Source organism: Thermobia domestica, chromosome 5 (genome assembly GCF_964235325.1).
Source record: "Thermobia domestica chromosome 5, izTheDome1.hap1.1, whole genome shotgun sequence".
NCBI classification, from domain to species: domain Eukaryota; kingdom Metazoa; phylum Arthropoda; class Insecta; order Zygentoma; family Lepismatidae; genus Thermobia; species Thermobia domestica.
In genome coordinates, this window is record NC_137458.1 from 212,644,623 (window position 1) to 212,662,194 (window position 17,572).

A 17,572-nucleotide genomic window follows, 5' to 3' on the forward strand; every position below is an offset into this window, starting at 1 on the left:
AATTTCGAAGGCATCAGTCTGCTCTGGGACTGGTCAGCTTAACTTACCCTTCCACAGCTGCAACGGACAGGAGAAGATTCTTATCTCTCTTCCAACTGCAACGGGCACAACAAATCCCTAATCACCAACAACCAAATTAAGGGCTTCTATTTTTGGTCTTTGACCCTTTATACTGTAACATAGTGAAGTTTCATAATAAAACGATTGTGGGAAGAAATCGAAATCCCGTGTGCGTTATTGCTCTACTCTACCTTAGCAGTAAGTTATCAAGTTTCACAATATACAGTGAACATCACCACAACACCGTATTTCCCTTAGATATGTGTTTCTTCGTGTTGTAAGGCACAGTCTAATTGCAGGTGTTAGTAAGAGTAGAAAGTTGCACCCTTTCAGAAATATGTTTCGATGTCTTGAATATCGAAGCCTAATACTTCCAATACGGAAATCTTAACCTTACTTTTTATAGGATGATACATTGATAAAAACGTAATAAATAATAGTAAGAGTTGTAGATCCCCGTAGAATTGGCGTATAAAATTTTAGTTTTCGATAGGAATATATTGCATTCTACAAACGTTTTAGCATTATAATCCTGCATATATTACGGATTAAAAATGATCAAAAACTTGTTCGTGTATTTTATGATCTACGCTGTTTTAGTTACTAACTGAAATTAATGTATGAAATAAAAGGGTACATACTGGAAAGCTACTGCTGTGATGTTGACCAAAGCAATGTTGTAAATAGCGTAGCTGATAAGTCGAGCTTCATTGTACAAGGACTCTGCATTCCTTACGTTGTAACAAACTCTAATGCCCCATGCCAAAAACAAAACTTCTCCTAGAAAAAGATATAGAAGAGTACACAATATTAATTCTCACTTTTCAGATTTCATATATACACAATGCTTTTTTTTTTTTTTTTTTTTGAGAATTGTTCCAATGCTTTAAGTTATCAAGCAGTAACTAAAGTTATGTATAGTAGGAAATTGAAGTTCAGCCTACATACTTTCAACTTGTTCATACATTTTATTTTAAGTAGGAAATATGTTTTTTTTTTTTTAAATTTATTTACAGATGGATTTCTTACAACAAAAACGCATTTAAAGTTAAAACTATGAAACATATAGCATTAACAAGTAAGAGTTTTGAATCAAATATGACTAATCAGAAAGTAAGATTTAACTTCGTACTTGATGATTTTGAGCAAGTCCAGTAGTTTAGCTATATAATATTGTCTTTTTTGGGGCTGAACATCCATTAAAGACAGAAGCTTTTAAAATGATCAGCTGTAAGAAATTGTAGGATTAAAACAAAATGATCATGAATTTCGAACAGAAACAATTGGATTTTCAGATTTTAAGAAATTATGATACTTAGATATTAAGACAGGTTGCTAAATAGGTACAAATAGAAACAAGCTAAATAGTTCAACTGTTCTAAAATTAATCACTGTCATTACATTTCAAAATTTGCATTTATTTTTATTGACATGAAAGTTATAATAAAATGGGAAAGCATAATTCCATCTTGGTGATTTTCAAGTGACATATTTGAAGGGATATTTGGGACAAATAACATTTCTAGCTACATGTCATAATTAGATATTTCTTAGTTCCTACACAACGATGTATCTATTAATTACAAGTTAGTTGTATATTGTCATAAATGTATAAAATGAAATATTTACTGATAGGCAAAGTAATACGCAGTAATTTCAAGAGTCGGCTTTTCTATTGTTTGATGGCTACCTTTTCTGGAACAGAAAAGTGACGATATGGCGTTCTCAGCAAATTCTAAATGACACAAGCCACAATCTACGCTGCACTTTGAAAATGTACATTTTTTCCGTAGGACAAATAATTGAATATAACATTGTATATAATTTGTACACAATAAAAACACACTTCAAAGGAAGGTTTGAAGAAAGAGAAAAAATAGTGAAACGATTTGCTACTCTGACGTGCAATGAACATTGAGGTTTACAATTACAAATGCTACTCTATTGTAGTTGATTTTCTTCGTTTCGTGTCTCCTTTACCCCCTTCTTGTTAACCTGTTCTATGTGCATAGGACCAATGTCGAAGAAGGAAATTGGAAAACTGTTGAAACAACATATTAAAACCATGAAGATTATCACAGTTTCAGTATTTCTGTGTTTATTTGTTTATTTACACAACTTAAAACGGAAAATGCGGTAATAAGGACAAGCGACATCGATTTTTATGTAATAGTAGTTAAGGAGTTGAGAAACCTATGTAAGAAGCATGAAATTGATTATAATCAGAAGAAACAGGAAAACAAATTTAATGAAAATCAGAAATAAACTCATAAAAATATCTTCCTTAATTTTACAAGAAACTTGATCACTACTATATTTTGCAACAGCATTAGATATACTATAAATATTGTTAATGATATACAGTATTTAAAAACTTGCTTCTGTTTACAGTAAGGGTTCTGAAAATTCCAGAGTGAAACTAAAGCTGTTTAATCCGTCACATTTGTGGTTACTACTTCCACTTTGTGGTCCATATTTCTAAAATTTCCTATGTTCTCTATTTACTACTTTAATCTCGTTTGTCTAGGGGATAAAGTCTTGACTCAGGTTTAGGGATTCTTATATTATTTATAATTAAACTCTCAGATTAGGATATGACTATGTAAGTTCTTTATTAATACATAGAGAAGAGAGCTCTTCTCTTGCTGGAGAAGAGAGCTTCTCTAGAAATAATCAGGGAAAAGGGAACCGAAACATTCATTTGTCTTATTTAAGACTTATTAGTTAACTCTCTCACTTACAGAATTAACTACCTACACGCTCAAAATACAACATAAAAGCTCTTCAGCTAAACAGTTTAAACTCGTTAACAGTGTCTATTATGTGGAATCTGTGGAAATTCGAACCTAGTTCCTCAATAAAGAAACAGATAATCCGAATTCCTTACATTACAAAGGTATTTGGGATCACTAAGGCAACTTTCTGGGCTATTGCCCTAAATTTTGGTTTCCATCCATTATGGAAATCAAATATAGAAGAAATCTAGCTAAACCAGGATAGGTTGGTTCACGGTAAAGGTGTTGTTCCAATCACTTATGAAATTTCTATCATTCAAGACAGTACGATTTATAAGCCAATAACTTCGCTCATCCTCTTCAATATAAAGGCCGTGCAGCAAAATCTCTAAAAGAAAGGTAGCTTACATGCCTAAACCATACAAAACTCTGGGAATTGAGAAGATTATCAAACCTAGTTTCATGGACTTTACTATAAATTCAAAAGATAAACCAGAAACAAGCTAACTAAACTCCTCTCTCTATAAATTTATGTAAAAGAAAGATCTAGTCTGGACAACTAGGATACAGCTAAAACAAATTCCATTCTAAACCTAATATTCGGGCCTACCTATTCCCTTAAGAATTACAGCACGAACTCTGTAAATTCTCCAGAAAACACTACAGCGTTAAACTCCAGAGAGGCTCACTAAACCCACTAATGGATAACCTACAAAATGTGACCAGTAGAATGAGCGAACTTCGACCAAATCAGGACAAATCCAGCCATTCGCTTTTATAATCACTAGAAACCTGGCCAAGCTTTTTGTAGTGAACCAAAAAAATCCGTATAAAATCAGTGGAAGATTCCACTGATGTAAGAATTCTATAAGATTACAAAAACTGTCGAGAAATAACCTTACACAGGATATTTCAATCTCAGGCTAAATACAAATTTATCTTGCTGTTTTTTCTGAAAGCTAAAAATATTTCATGAAGCCGAAATAGAAATATCAAGTTAAAGAAAAAATATCTTATTAGTTACATGATTATCCACGCAACATTTACAATAACAATAAATTTATATGTATTATATATGTTTAAACCTACATCAGATCTGGTAGTTAAATTTTTGTAAATCAAACTCACTCACTATCACACACGAGATAGAGATATGCGGTTTCCTTGCAACGTGTTCTACATCTTTCAAAGTTTTATGTACGTACTATGTGTTTGCAACGTGTTGTGTTCATATCTCAAAGTTTCCTTTTCTCTCTTTGCAGATTATCATTTGAACGAGAATGACAACAGTACAGGAGATGGCCCAATGTGGGTGGTGGTATGCTGAATCTGGGAAATCACCAGTAACTGTTCAGCGAAAATTTCCCCGCAGTATGGAAGAGATCCCCCATCAAAAGCATCCATAATTAGATGGACCGCGAAATTTTTAGAGACAGGTAACGTAATGGACATAGCACGGAGAGGAGCAAGCAATTGTAGACAACGTGCAAGTTGCATTTCAACGCAGACCACAGAAATAGGTCCGTTATGCGTCATAGGAATTACATTTTTTTTTAAACAAAAGAGACACTGACCAAAGCTTAATACCCACTTTATTTTAAATTATAACTTGTAACTGTTTCGGATATCTAGCATATCCTTCTTCAGACACTATCGAAATTATGCATGATAGAGTAATCGGCCCATTTTCCTTTGCTGAGAACACGGTTATAGAGGCGGCTTACTATGACATGCTGCATGAGAACCTTCTGCCTCAGGTGTTGGAACTGTAGACAAACATCATCTTCCAACACGTTGAAGCACCTCCTCAGTCTCTAGATATTAAGAATCTTTTCAATCGCTGTTTCCCTGGGAGATAGATTGACCATGGCCGGGAGCTAGATGGACCAATCGCTTGGCTCCCGCGCTTCCCTGATATCACCCCTTTATTATTTTCCCTTTGGGGCACGTTGTGGATCGTGTCTACGACACCCCTGTTTCAAATTTGATCATACTTTGTACACGGATTGCTGCGGTTCTCGATAACGTTGGTGCTACAGTACTGCAGCGTGTATGGATGGAGTTCGAATCGGAAGGAATGGAGTTCGTCTCGATATCCTAAAGGCAACTAGAGGGGCACATGTAGGAGTATTGTAATTGGCAATACAACTGAGATGTGTAGAGCTCTTTCTTCTTCTGAGCCTTTTTTCCAGTTAGCTAGGGTTGGATTTTCGGATCGCTGTCCTCCGTCTGTTTCTATCTTGTGTCATATCCTCTGTGACACCACGCTGTACCATATCGTTCTTAACACCATCTCCCCACTTCTTCTTTGGCCAGCCAAGGGCTCGTTTCCCACTCACTTCTATAGCATCTGCTCGGTGAGCTACGTATTTCAAAGGTCTTCTTCTTACATGCCCAAACCATCTCAGTCTAGTTTTTGCAGTTTTTCTACTACTGGTATCGCCTTTACTGTCATTCTTAATCTTGTCCTTCTCCGTCACTCCACATATCCATCGAAACATCTTTTCTCCGCAACATGCAACTTCTGTTCCTCTCTCTTCTTCGTTGTCCAACATTCCGCTCCGTATGATATGGCAGGTCTCACTGCTGTTTTGTAAACTTTTCCTTTAAGGCGTGTTGGTACCCTACGGTCACATAACAATCCTGCCGCTTCTCTCTATATCGTCCAGCTGCTGCTAATTCTGCTGTTTACATCTTCCATTCCTGCATTTTCCTTTAGAATTGACCCTATGTACTTGAATTTCTTCGTCATTGCCACCTCTTTTTCGTCCAGTTGTATTCTTGTATTCTCGATTACATTTTTTCTGAAAGGACAATATAAATATTCTGTCTTAGTTCTACTAATTCTAGGCTAATCCCTTTGCTCTCCAATGCTCCTGTTGAGGCATTTAATTTCTCTTGCAGAGCTGCATTGGTCTCACCCACCAGCACCATGTCATCCGCAAATAGCATAATCCAAGACACTACAACTTGGATATCGTTTGAAATTCGTCCATCATAATTGCAAAAAGTGTGGACTAAGACTAGATTCCTAATCAAGTCCCATTTTAACTGCGAACTCTTTTGCTATTCCGCACTTACTATTCACTCCTGTCCTAAATTAATTATACATATCTTGAATTACACATATGTATGTGTTCGGAACATACTTATTCTTCAGTGCCTACCAAATAAGATCGTATGGCACTCTATTACACGCTTTTTCTAGGTCGATGAAAACTATACTAAGATCTTTCTGATATTCTCTGTACTTTTCCATTAGCATCCTAAGTGCAAATATTGCATCCGTTGTCGATCGTCCTGGCAATGTAGCTGCTTCTCCATTTTCTTTGGCATATTTCCTTTTCCAATATCCTATTAAAAGGTCGAGTAAACCAATGCACTCCTACTTTACCTAAACGTTTCCATGCTTCCATAAGAAGATTATCCGGTCCTGGAGCTTTATCACTTTTCATCTTTTTCATTGCAGTTTCTACCTCTACCATGGCTACAGGCCAAATCAGTCCCTGATTCGTATATAAGTTTTGATACGTTTTACTCGTGTTTTCTTCACTAAGTTCCTGGAAATATTTCTTTTAACTCTTCTTTATTTTCATCTCACTTGTCAGAATCTCGTTATTTTCATCCTTGATGCAGTGCACATGCGAAATATCTTTCTTTTGCCTCTCTCTTACCTTCGAAGTTTGAAAATCATCTTTTCTCCCTGATTTGTTTCCAGGTTGTTGCACAACTCATTATAAGCCTTGCCTTTTGCTACACTAACTGCCTTCTTGGTGTTCTTCTTCGCTTCCTTGTAATCCATCAGATCTAGTTGATTGCAGAGTTCTACCATTTTTGTATCTTTCCTTCTTCACAGCTGCCGGAACTTCTTTATTCCACCACTATGTTTCCTTATCAATGAGACCTGTTCCTTTTGTTTCTCCCACAACCTTTTCTTCCTGTTTCCCTGAGTGCTACTGATACTCTGGTCCATTTCACTTCCACGAGTAACTCTTCTTCCTTTATTTGCAGTACTTGGGTTATGGTGATTTCCTTTTGAATCTTTTCAGCACATGTCGCATCTAATTTCCACCACATCATTCGAACAGGAACATTTTGTCGTCTTCTTCCCACTTTTTCTTTGATAAAGATATAGGCTACTACAAGTCCGTGTTGCTCCGTTAAACTCTCACCTGGTATTATTTCGCAGTCCTTTACATAATGTCTGTTTTGTCTCCTGCATAAGATGAAATAGATCTGACACCTTGCGGTGCCACTCTTATATGTAATAAGGTGTTCTTCTTGTAGAAGGTATTCAGGATAACCAGATCGTATGCTTCTGCCATTTGTATATAGTATGTTCTTACCTTCCTTATTTCTGTTTTCCAAACCATATCTTCCATGTGTTCTTTCACATCCTGATCTCGATCGTCCTACATGCCTATTTAGATCTCCTACTAGGACAAACTTCTCATGTAATGAACAATTCTGCAAAGTACTATCTAGTTCCTTCCAAAAGTCTTGTTTTGTCTCTTCATCACACCCAACATGCGGGACATAAGTGCTGATTATATTCAGATTTTCTCCTTCTCCTAACACGAGCTTGACTATAATAATTCTGTCGTTTACTCTCTTCACGTCCACCAATTTCTCCTTTATATTCTTATCTAAGATAATTCCAACGCCACTATTTCTGTTGTTGTTTCCCGTATATATAAACTTGTATCCATTTTCTATCTTCTTTGATCTTAAACCCTTTCATTTAGTCTCTTGGATGCATGCTATGCTCACTCTTCTTCTTGTCAACGTCTTCAATAACTCATAGCTCCTACTTGTCAAGGTTTCAACGTTCCACGTTCCTATTCTAATTTTATGCTGTTTTGAGACTCGTTTCTTTAGCCCCTTCCGTCCATTGTTAAGAGGTTCATTTTTTTCTCGTTTCGCTGATAACTGTTTAATTTCTTGTAGGTGTGTGACTTTTGTGATACGACATGCTATATATATATATATATATGATGAAAACAACAACTGACATAACACTTATACAGAGGAATTTAGATCAAAGAATTTGGAGATTCATCACTACTTAAGTTGTAACAAAAGGAAGAGTCATCCTTATGAGAGAATGACCGCTTTTAGTAGCCGTGCATGATTTGCACCACTTGTTCATAACTAAAACGCATTTATTGATAGATTTTTTAAAATAAACTGAACATCCCTCTCTCAGCATTGTCTTTAGCAGATTAATATATTTTGATAGGTGTGTAAATGGTATAATAGATCTTTCAAAAGTAGATCGGAAACAAGTGACACCAATCTATCCGAACAACGTCATCACTTCTCAACACCATAGAAACATCTGGCTTTATTACCATAATACGATAAAGGACCTAATAACATCTGGAGGACAGGTTTACATAGGGAAGATTATGTCAGTACAGTCTAGTGTGTGGTGCTCTTGCATCCAGATTTTCAATTATCATATTGACTTTCTAGACGAGAACACAATTTACTTGTGGCGCGACACCTTCAAGAAAGTAAGAAAGAAATATTAGAAACATTATAACTAAATTTGGCTAGTAGTAAATTTACCTATAGCAAGACTGTGGTCCCACCAGTTGTAACTGCATTGTTTAAATTTCAGCCCAGCGCTGTCGGTGATAACCTCCGCCGTTGGAGGAGCACTCAGCGTCCACGTGCCTAAGTAAATGAGCATAACTAAAATAATTGGAAACATCCATTGCAGAAGTTGTTTATCTGTTAACTTTACCTTGTGAGCAGATTTTACTCTGTACGTTAGAGAAACCCTGTGGAAGAAGAAGAAAAAATAACTTTAAAGTCACAAAGTGGTTGTAATAAATACATATTAAGGTTTATAAGCTTAAGCAACGAAAATGTGGAAGTGCAATATGTTACATAACAGTGAATGGTATAGCAGTGACGGAACCTTATTGGCTACTCCAGACACATTTTCAAATAATTTACTTCATTTTGAAGGAAATGTTTGTATTTATTACTCTGTTGTGAAAAATTAGAGTATGGCTAGCGAACTGGTGTTCCGAAAGTGAATAACCAATCCCAAGTTTATCTCCTTGGGAGTAACAAAGTTGAGCAAGACGTCTTATGTAGATTCGATACTGAAAACTATGTTAAATTTCAAATAATTTGTTTTGAGAATAGTAAATAGCATTATTAGCTTTTTCACATGAATACATATTTATTTATTTTAGTTCGATATCTTTCTGCATTATACTTTCTTAATTGCACTTTCCAAAAAGTGTATTCTGTTGGTATTTGAAATATGTTGATTCACGATATTTAATGAAATTTAATGACCTAAGAATATTATATTCCTTAGGTACTACAAGGATATCATCATAGAGTTGTGTGGGGCAGGAGCGTCATTTCAGATTTTGCTTGGGGGGGGGGCAAGACCCCTTGATATAAGTAAAATTTCGCGTTTTTCACTGATTTACTATTATTCTATTGATAAAATCTATATACATCTCAAACTCGGGGGGGGGGGGAATGCCCCTCCCTGCCCTCCCTAAATGACGACCCTGGTGTGGGGACAGAAAAAGTGTGTAAAAACTTCATATTTGTTTACATTCTATTCGAGTAAATAAATTGATTTGCGAAATGCAAATAAAAAATAAAAAAATAAAAAAATAAATAAAATAAATAAATAAAATAAAATAAAATAAAAATAAAAATAAATAAGTAAATAAATAAATAAAATAAAATAAAATAAAATTTAGTTTGTTCAAGTATATGTGTAGTTGGCTGAAATTTGACTAATTTGATAAACAAAATGTAAATAATCTCTGGCGGGCCGCGGTGGCTCAGTGGTAGAGAGTTCACCTCTGGTGCATGGGGTCCTTGGTTCGATCCCAGATCGCACCAAGTGACTTTGTGGTGGAGAAACACCGTGTGCGTGAGTTTTCTCGGGATTCTCCCGTTTTCTCCCACTTTCTTCATTCCACGATTTCTTTCATTTCTCATGATCATCGTCTCCTTTAGCATTGCCGGCATAAGAGTGGGACGTAAAACTTAAAGATTTCATTTCTTTCTTTTATTTTTCCTGACCAGTGGCGTATGCAGAAAACCGTCAATCGGCAAGGGGAGTTTTGAAGCTTCGATATCCATATATAATTTCCGTGTTTTAAATACATGTTTTAATAATGTAAATGCTTATTTTTGCATAATATCTTACGGAAGTGGGGTACACGACTCGTCATGGGTAATAAATGAGTCTTGCAAGAAAAGTCTGAAAGGTATAAAAATAAACCTTTGGAACAAGTTCTACAAATCTGAGTTCTTAAGTTTTGAAAATGGTGTGGATGAGCTGCGTTTTGTAAAATAAAGCTGTACATCTATTTACAAAAGTTCACTCCTTTTCCATTATACATTTTTCGTTGGTTGATTAGTTTGGAGTTTAGCGTCTCGTTCAGGACCGAGACTATATGAGACTTGGAACTACTGAGCCGCAGGTTAGTACACTAACTAAGAGTTACTGGTTTTACTTGAGATTTCTTTTATTTGCACTTCTTTTTAAGAAAATCAAAAGGATATGCTGAACCAAATCAAATTTAATGTGAGCAATCGTGTATACTTTAAGACGTTGTGTGTTGAATACTTAAAATTACTTAACATGGGGTCAAACACCAAGGCATGTAGATGCCTGCAGACTTAATTTTCCTATACGAAAATATAACTTAAAGAACATTAAATAGTATAAAAAACATTATAATAGTGAAGAACTGTAGACAAGTATCTATCTATCTATCTGTCTAAAACCGATACACAAATCGTGCATCACCAGCTGAAACGTTCGTATGGCAGGACGGCTTTCATTTCATGTGCTTTTACGTCACAACGTTAAGTATTTTACTTCAAAATACAGATGTGAGCCAAATTACAGAGTGGACAGATAACAAACAAGTATCATTGTTTTTAGTTTCGTTTATAGTCCTAGGGGTTTGAAATACTGATGAAATTAGTTAACAGACAAAAACAAGTACAATACTCAACTCATTGTCGCTACAATCGAAGGGATGTGGCTTTAGCACTTTAGCGCGATAATGTGTGGTCAGTGCACAACTCTCAAGTGTCATTATTTTTGACTTTCTGGAGTTGAATTCACTACTTCTTGTATTTCCCCAATTGCTTCATAATAATGAAAAAATGGAATGAAATCTTTCAGTATTACGACCCATGATTATGTCTTAAAGGCTAAAGGAGATTATGATCATGAACGAAATGGGAGAATGAAGAAATTGGAAGGAAAGGGGAGAATACGAGAAAACTTATACAATTGTGGGTGTCTACCACAAAGCTTACTTAGTGCGAGCTAGGATCAAACCAAGAACTCCACACGTCAGAGGGGAGCGCTCTACCACTGAGCCATCGTGTCTCTTCATTACAATGGGTCAGCACTGGAAAGTGTTAGTGTTGAAATCGGAAGTACAATTAGGGACCACACACTATTCACGTGCGTTACAATTCGGATAAACAGAATGATAAAATTAAAAAATAAAAATACAAATCTCATTCTTTTAACGTTCTTACTCACTCCCGTAAACGATACATTTTGATGCTTATGCTGACGAGAGAGAGTCCCTCCTCCAAAAAGAAGAAGAATTCGGTACATAACCAATTTGTTGATTTTTGTTTCTAGAAAAATCTATAATGTGGTATGCCATTTTAGGCCCAATTCCCCTACAAGTGTAGCACTATTAGTGTGAAACTATTACAAGTGCTATAAGAACTCGTATCAAGTGCTATAGAACTCGTATATACTCTATGTAAACCGGCGCGTTTTTACTATCCTCGCGTATTCTCACCATCGCTAATCCCTTGGGACACTCACCAGCTTCGCCCTAATCCTACTAGGTTAGATAGCCTTTGTGCTTTATATTCGCCACCTAGCACAATTATTTTGCACTATTGCTTTTATACCCACACAGCAAGGAATATTTTCTCAAGTAAAAGAAAATATTTTCCTTAGTTTCCAAAAGGTTTTCCTTCTCTGGAGATTTCCATGCTGGTTTCCCCAATGTATTCCGAATATTTCCCGAAAATATTTTCCCAAAAATGTTTGTAAAACATTTTAGAAATTACCGGGAGTACATTTTGAGAATGCTTGCCGGAAAGTAAAACCAGGAAAATATTCACAAAATATATTAGAAATATTGTTTTGGATCTAATGTAATATGTTTTCACTGTTAAGAAGGGAAATATTTTCGAAATGATACTAAAAATGTTTCCATATATGATACGGAAAACAATGAAACTAAATATATTCCAGATATTTTAAAAAAAATGTTTTCTAATATATACGTTATTTGCAATATTTTCTATTTCTACGAGAAAACGTATTAAAAAATATATATTTTTAAAAACATTTAGAATATTTTAAAAATAAATTCTTTCGTAATATAAGAAATATTTTTCAGAAATGTTTTAAAAGGGTTTACTTAATTTTTACAAAAGTATTTTGGTAATCTTCTCCTATAACTTAAATTAAATATTTTCGTATGATATTTTAGTATTATCTCCAGAATATTTTATCGAATTTTGAATATAAAACTTTAAAACAGGTAAAATAAAACATATTAAAATAAATAGAAAATGTTTTCCATTATATTTTGGAAAGTATTTTGTGTCTTTAGTAAACAACATTTTTTGATATAGGTCTATTATAGAAACATTTTTACATTGCTTTGAGAAATACTCTTCCGTTACTGGAGAAAACATAATCCTTGTTATATCTGAGAAGTGTCCCAAATATTTGCCGGAAATATTTTTTAAAATGTGTTTGGAGAACATTTAATGAAGTACAGGAAACAGTGGCGTATTTAGGGGGCTTTCCGGACTTAAGCCCCCCGAAATTTGTTTTACTATATTAAAGTAAATGAAATATCCTGCACAATTTTCATATTTCCAGGAATAAAGTTAGCTAAGATTTCCCCACGAAACAAAATCGAAAATACGCCACTGACAGGAAGTGCATTTTTAAAACGTTAGCAGGAAAATAATGTAAGGAAAATTTTCACAAATTGTACTAGAAATATCGTGTTGAATGTAATGTAATATGTTTTCAATGTTGAGAGCAGGGGTAAAAGTGGATCTGAGGAGATGGGGGTACGGTAGGTAGCGGATGACGTCACGCCGTTCCCCTTGCCTATCTTTTCCCATTGTAATTGTTTTTTAGGAACTGGGGAGACACCGTACATATTTTTTCGAGGTGGGGGAGGCGTCTCTCCGCGTTGTCCCGCACTTTTATCCCTGGTTGAGAGAGAAAATGTTTTGGAAGTAACACTAAAAATGTTTTACATACATGATAAAGAAAACAGAATATGAAATGTATTTCATATATTTTACAAATGTTTTCCAACATGTTATTGGCAATCTTTTCTATTGTTACAAGAAAACATATGAAATATAATTTTAAAAATATTTCGAATATTTTAAAAATAAATTCGTTCGTAACATAAGAAATATTTTTCAGAAATATTTTTAAAACGCCTATTAATTTTGTATGGAAATGTTTTGGTTACGTTGTCCTGTAACTTAAATGAAATATTTTCATGCAATATTTTATAACTATTTCCAGAATATTTTATCGAATGTTGAATAAATTCTCTCACGAGAGTATCGTAGTAGCATTATTACCACATTGTATTAATTGTAGCAGCATCAAACAAATATATTTGTTAAAATTTTGAATATTATCATATCCTATGTGACATCGCACAGACATCTATGTGAGATTGCAAATTAGCATCGCTACATCAACCGTCATTTGTTTATCAAAAGTACCAGCATTCCTTACGAGCTACGTTGAATTTGAGTTAAGCTGTATTTAGGTAAGCTGTATCATAACGGAGCCGAAAATTCAAAACAAGTTTTTAGTCCTCAAGATTTTAATTACTTCATTTAAATCAAGCATAATAAATAGTGTGTAATCTCAGCATTCGAGGACTTTGACTCTGGTGCTTCGACCACTCTAAACAGTGAAGAAGACAAGACAAAACAAGAACAACATACAAGAAAAGTCGGTAAGTATAACGATTACATAAACTAATTTTGTTTTATTGTTTTATTCTTATTTGTTAATAAGAAATTTATGTTTATAAATTAATAAAGGTATGTGAGAGGCTAGATTTCTATTTTTTTATCTCTATACATAAAATTCCGTGCAGGTTTACTTTTGGCTCACCACTCGAAATAATTACTGAAAAATTGATTTTTTTAAATAATTTCCTTATTGTCTTCTAAATGATTTGCGCTAGGCGATTTGAAATACGTTACATGGCATAGATGAAATTCAAAGGGAGCGTCAGAAGTAATTGTCGAAAAATTACAGTTATTCTTTTATGATTTGCGTATATATGTACGGGGTCGGATTATGGCGTAAAAACTACAATACAAAAAATACAAATCAACCTGTACTACGTGGCCACAAAAAGCACCAATAGGCAGGGTTCTAGAACACAAGGTCCCTCTTCTCATTTATCTGTAATAGACCAACGTGTCCTGCGGGGCTCTAACCCGCCTTCACTTGCTAACGCTCGCTCGCCAATACTATGCGAATTAAATATTTTACTTTGGTACAGAAAAAGAAAAACATCTATTAACCTCAGTAACGTAGCCAGAATTTTTTTCAGGGGGGGGGGGTCAATGATGGTCCCAAGAAAATTTTGAGGGGGCCATCTCCAGTGAATCAAAAATTTTGTTCACACACAAATATATATTGGCGAGCAGAGAATTACACTTTTGCAGTTAAAGAAATTAATTTATAGGTTCATGCCTCTACTTAAAAGAGGATCTTTCTATTCTTGTGGGCAGCAGCAAACAAATCAACAACTTCTTTAAGATCTAACGATCTAGCAATTTTCTTCCACATAAAGTAATCCTAAGTTTTTCAACAGATCATTAACAAGATCAGGCATGCAGATGATACAGTTATAATAGTTAAAACCGAAGGAGGACTACAGGGGATGATTGACTAAATAGTTGACACTGAAAAACTATATGGAATGGAATTAACATCGAAAAGTCGAAAGTCATGAGAATATCCCGTGGAAACGCGCCCTTACGGATCAGAGTAGTACAAAGAGAATTTGAAGAGGTCGATTAATTTCAAGTATCTGGGAAGTATTTTGACTAAAAACGCTTACTGCACCAAAGAGATCGGGTCAAGAATTGCCATAATATTCAATTCTAAAGAAGCATTCAACAAGAAAAGATCACTCTTAACTATCAGGCTCAATATTGGACTTAAGAAGAAATTTCTCAAGTACTATATATGGAGCATCGACTGTATGGTTCAGAGACTTGGACATTACGGACATGATGGAATGAAACCATTTAGAAACAACATATAAATCCCACATTTAAATCGTAAAAAGTGTAATGTAAATAAAAATGTTATTTTGTAATCTGAAATATATTCTTGGTAGTTATATAGTGTCATTTTTAAAAATGTTCAAAACATATAACTGAACATGTTAAGAGATATCCTAGGAATATGTTAAAATGCAAGTGACAAAAATTGTACTTTAAAAATACGGGGCCCCACAAATGTGGGGGTCCAACCCTGCGTATAATAACAATAATAAAGATACAACAACACTAAATTTTATTTATTAATAATCCAAACAAGCTAAAAAAACTGAACATAAGAAATGAAGTCAGGTTTTTTCTTAGGTCTGGGGGATATGAACATGATAGGGGATTTTAACATTTGTAAGTATGCAAGTAACAAGAACTTATAATTAACAGTTTAGTTACGTATTTACAACCTTATTTCTAATTTTTGTATTGTTGATCGTAATTTTGATTCCTTTACATTGTTGATTAACTTCCAGGATTACCTTTAGATTTCAAAGTTTCTCAACCCAGTCACCAGTGCAAGAAAATTATGAGTGTTTGATTCTGGTGAAAAACTTGTAATGTTATTTTCGAGAATTGCTGAGTTCAACACCATGAGCTTGCTGTCATGGTTAGCCACTATCTCAAGTTTTCTTCATCATTGGTTGGGAGGCAGCACTTTTATATTGGTCCGGGACTGCAAAAATGTTAAATATGACCCTCCATATATTGTATAAATCTTAACATGAACAACAGGATACAGACTTAAAATTAACAATGGTAAATATCACTAGAAAAGAACAACAAATGATAATATTTATCGTTATGACAACCATTTGAAATTTACAATTTTACTTCCTTTTCAAATATTCCTCGAGATCTGCATTTTCTCCCAGAGAGTATGAAGACGTCATTACAAGTGAGGTATTTTATTTCGTTTTAGATGTAGCTATAGAATTAACTGTAGTTACTGTACTCATAGTCTGTATGTATAGATGTAGACTATAGCTGTAGACCGCAGATATAGATGTAGATTGTAGTTGTAGATTTGTAGTACTGCTGTAGATGTATATTATAATATTTAGCTTTGGAATATAATTGCTTTATGAAGGTAAGTATGAATACTCTTGTACGACTTGATGCTCACTTTGGCTATTACCTAGTGTAACGAACATGTAGTATAGAAGGTCCTTATTACCAAGGCTAGGTAAAAAGCAACGGCACCATAGATATAATTTGTATCTGGTTTTACATACAGAAGAACGCCTGTTATATTCCTTCAATGTAATCGCCTTACCACTCGCCACATTTCATTGCCTCACATATTCTTATCAATTACGCAAATTTTGCAATACTGACAAGTAAACCTTACGTTTGGGTGAATCGAGTTGCTGACTGAGACACATATGAGAAAGTAGTACTAAATGTGGTAAGTATTTCAGTGAAGTTATAGGTGCGAAGCTCCAGGGGTTTAGGAGATACAGCTACCAGAACATCACATAGAAGTACAGAATAGTCTTCATACAGTTGGAGGTAAAAGCTCTGTAAGACCTCTTGTAACGACAAAAGGTGAATAACAAATATATGGGTACATATTAGAACTAGGGGGAAGTCATATAGTAAGGGTATACCTGACGGCGGCCATCTTGAAATCCGCCATTTTGAATTAAGGTTAAGTTTTTAAAATAGGAATAGGGTCATGTGATACATGATTTAAGGCGCGAATTTAATCAGAAGAACAATGGTGACGTTAATTTTGATTTACGTGCAATTGGTAAAAAGTTACAGGGAAATTAAATATTGTTGCAGCATATGTATTAGTCCTTTACCCCACCTTGTAAATTTTGTGTTAATGATAATAATTAAATAAAAAGCGGGTGGATAAATATTAGGTCTATGGTAAGAGTTGCCTTGATGGCGGCCATGTTCAAATCCGCCATTTTGAATCATACAAAAGTTTTAAACAAAACATAACAGTGACACCTTATTAATAGTAAATTTTACCATAACTCAAACGGTATAACCATTTTTGCTTTATCATTAACCAGCACAAAATTAAATGGATCGCTCCTTACGACTACTGCTTTGACGGAATTGGTAACGACAAATGTGTCAAGTGTAATTCGATTGCCTTTGTCAGGTGTGCTCACTATGAGCAGAGCATTTGTGCAAGTCATGCACTCTTTTTTGAACTACATACTGATTGTACTAATTGAGGACTTTTCTGGAAGAAAGACCCAAGTTCACTTATGACTCAATTCCACTTTGATCATTTTTCCTTAAATTAGCAACTTGTTTATGCGATAACAAATGCTGGTTAATGATAAAGCAAAAATGGTTATATCGTTGGATTTATGGTAAAATTTGCTATTAATAAGGTGTCACTGTTATGCGTTTTGTTTAAAACTTTTGTATGATTCAAA

The 17,572-nt window shown here is 34.5% G+C and overlaps 1 protein-coding gene across 1 annotated transcript in view; it reads right to left on the bottom strand.

The window, feature by feature from the left end:
* Positions 1–17,572, bottom strand: part of LOC145686391 (putative G-protein coupled receptor CG31760) — an 890,751-nt gene that overhangs the window by 24,267 nt on the left and 848,912 nt on the right. Inside the window, exons 11-12 of the mRNA XM_081759667.1 lie at positions 8,367–8,581; positions 702–840 (exon numbers count right to left, since the gene is read on the bottom strand). Of these exons, the coding sequence (XP_081615793.1) occupies positions 702–840; positions 8,367–8,581 (354 nt within the window). The remainder of the gene's footprint in view (positions 1–701; positions 841–8,366; positions 8,582–17,572) is intronic.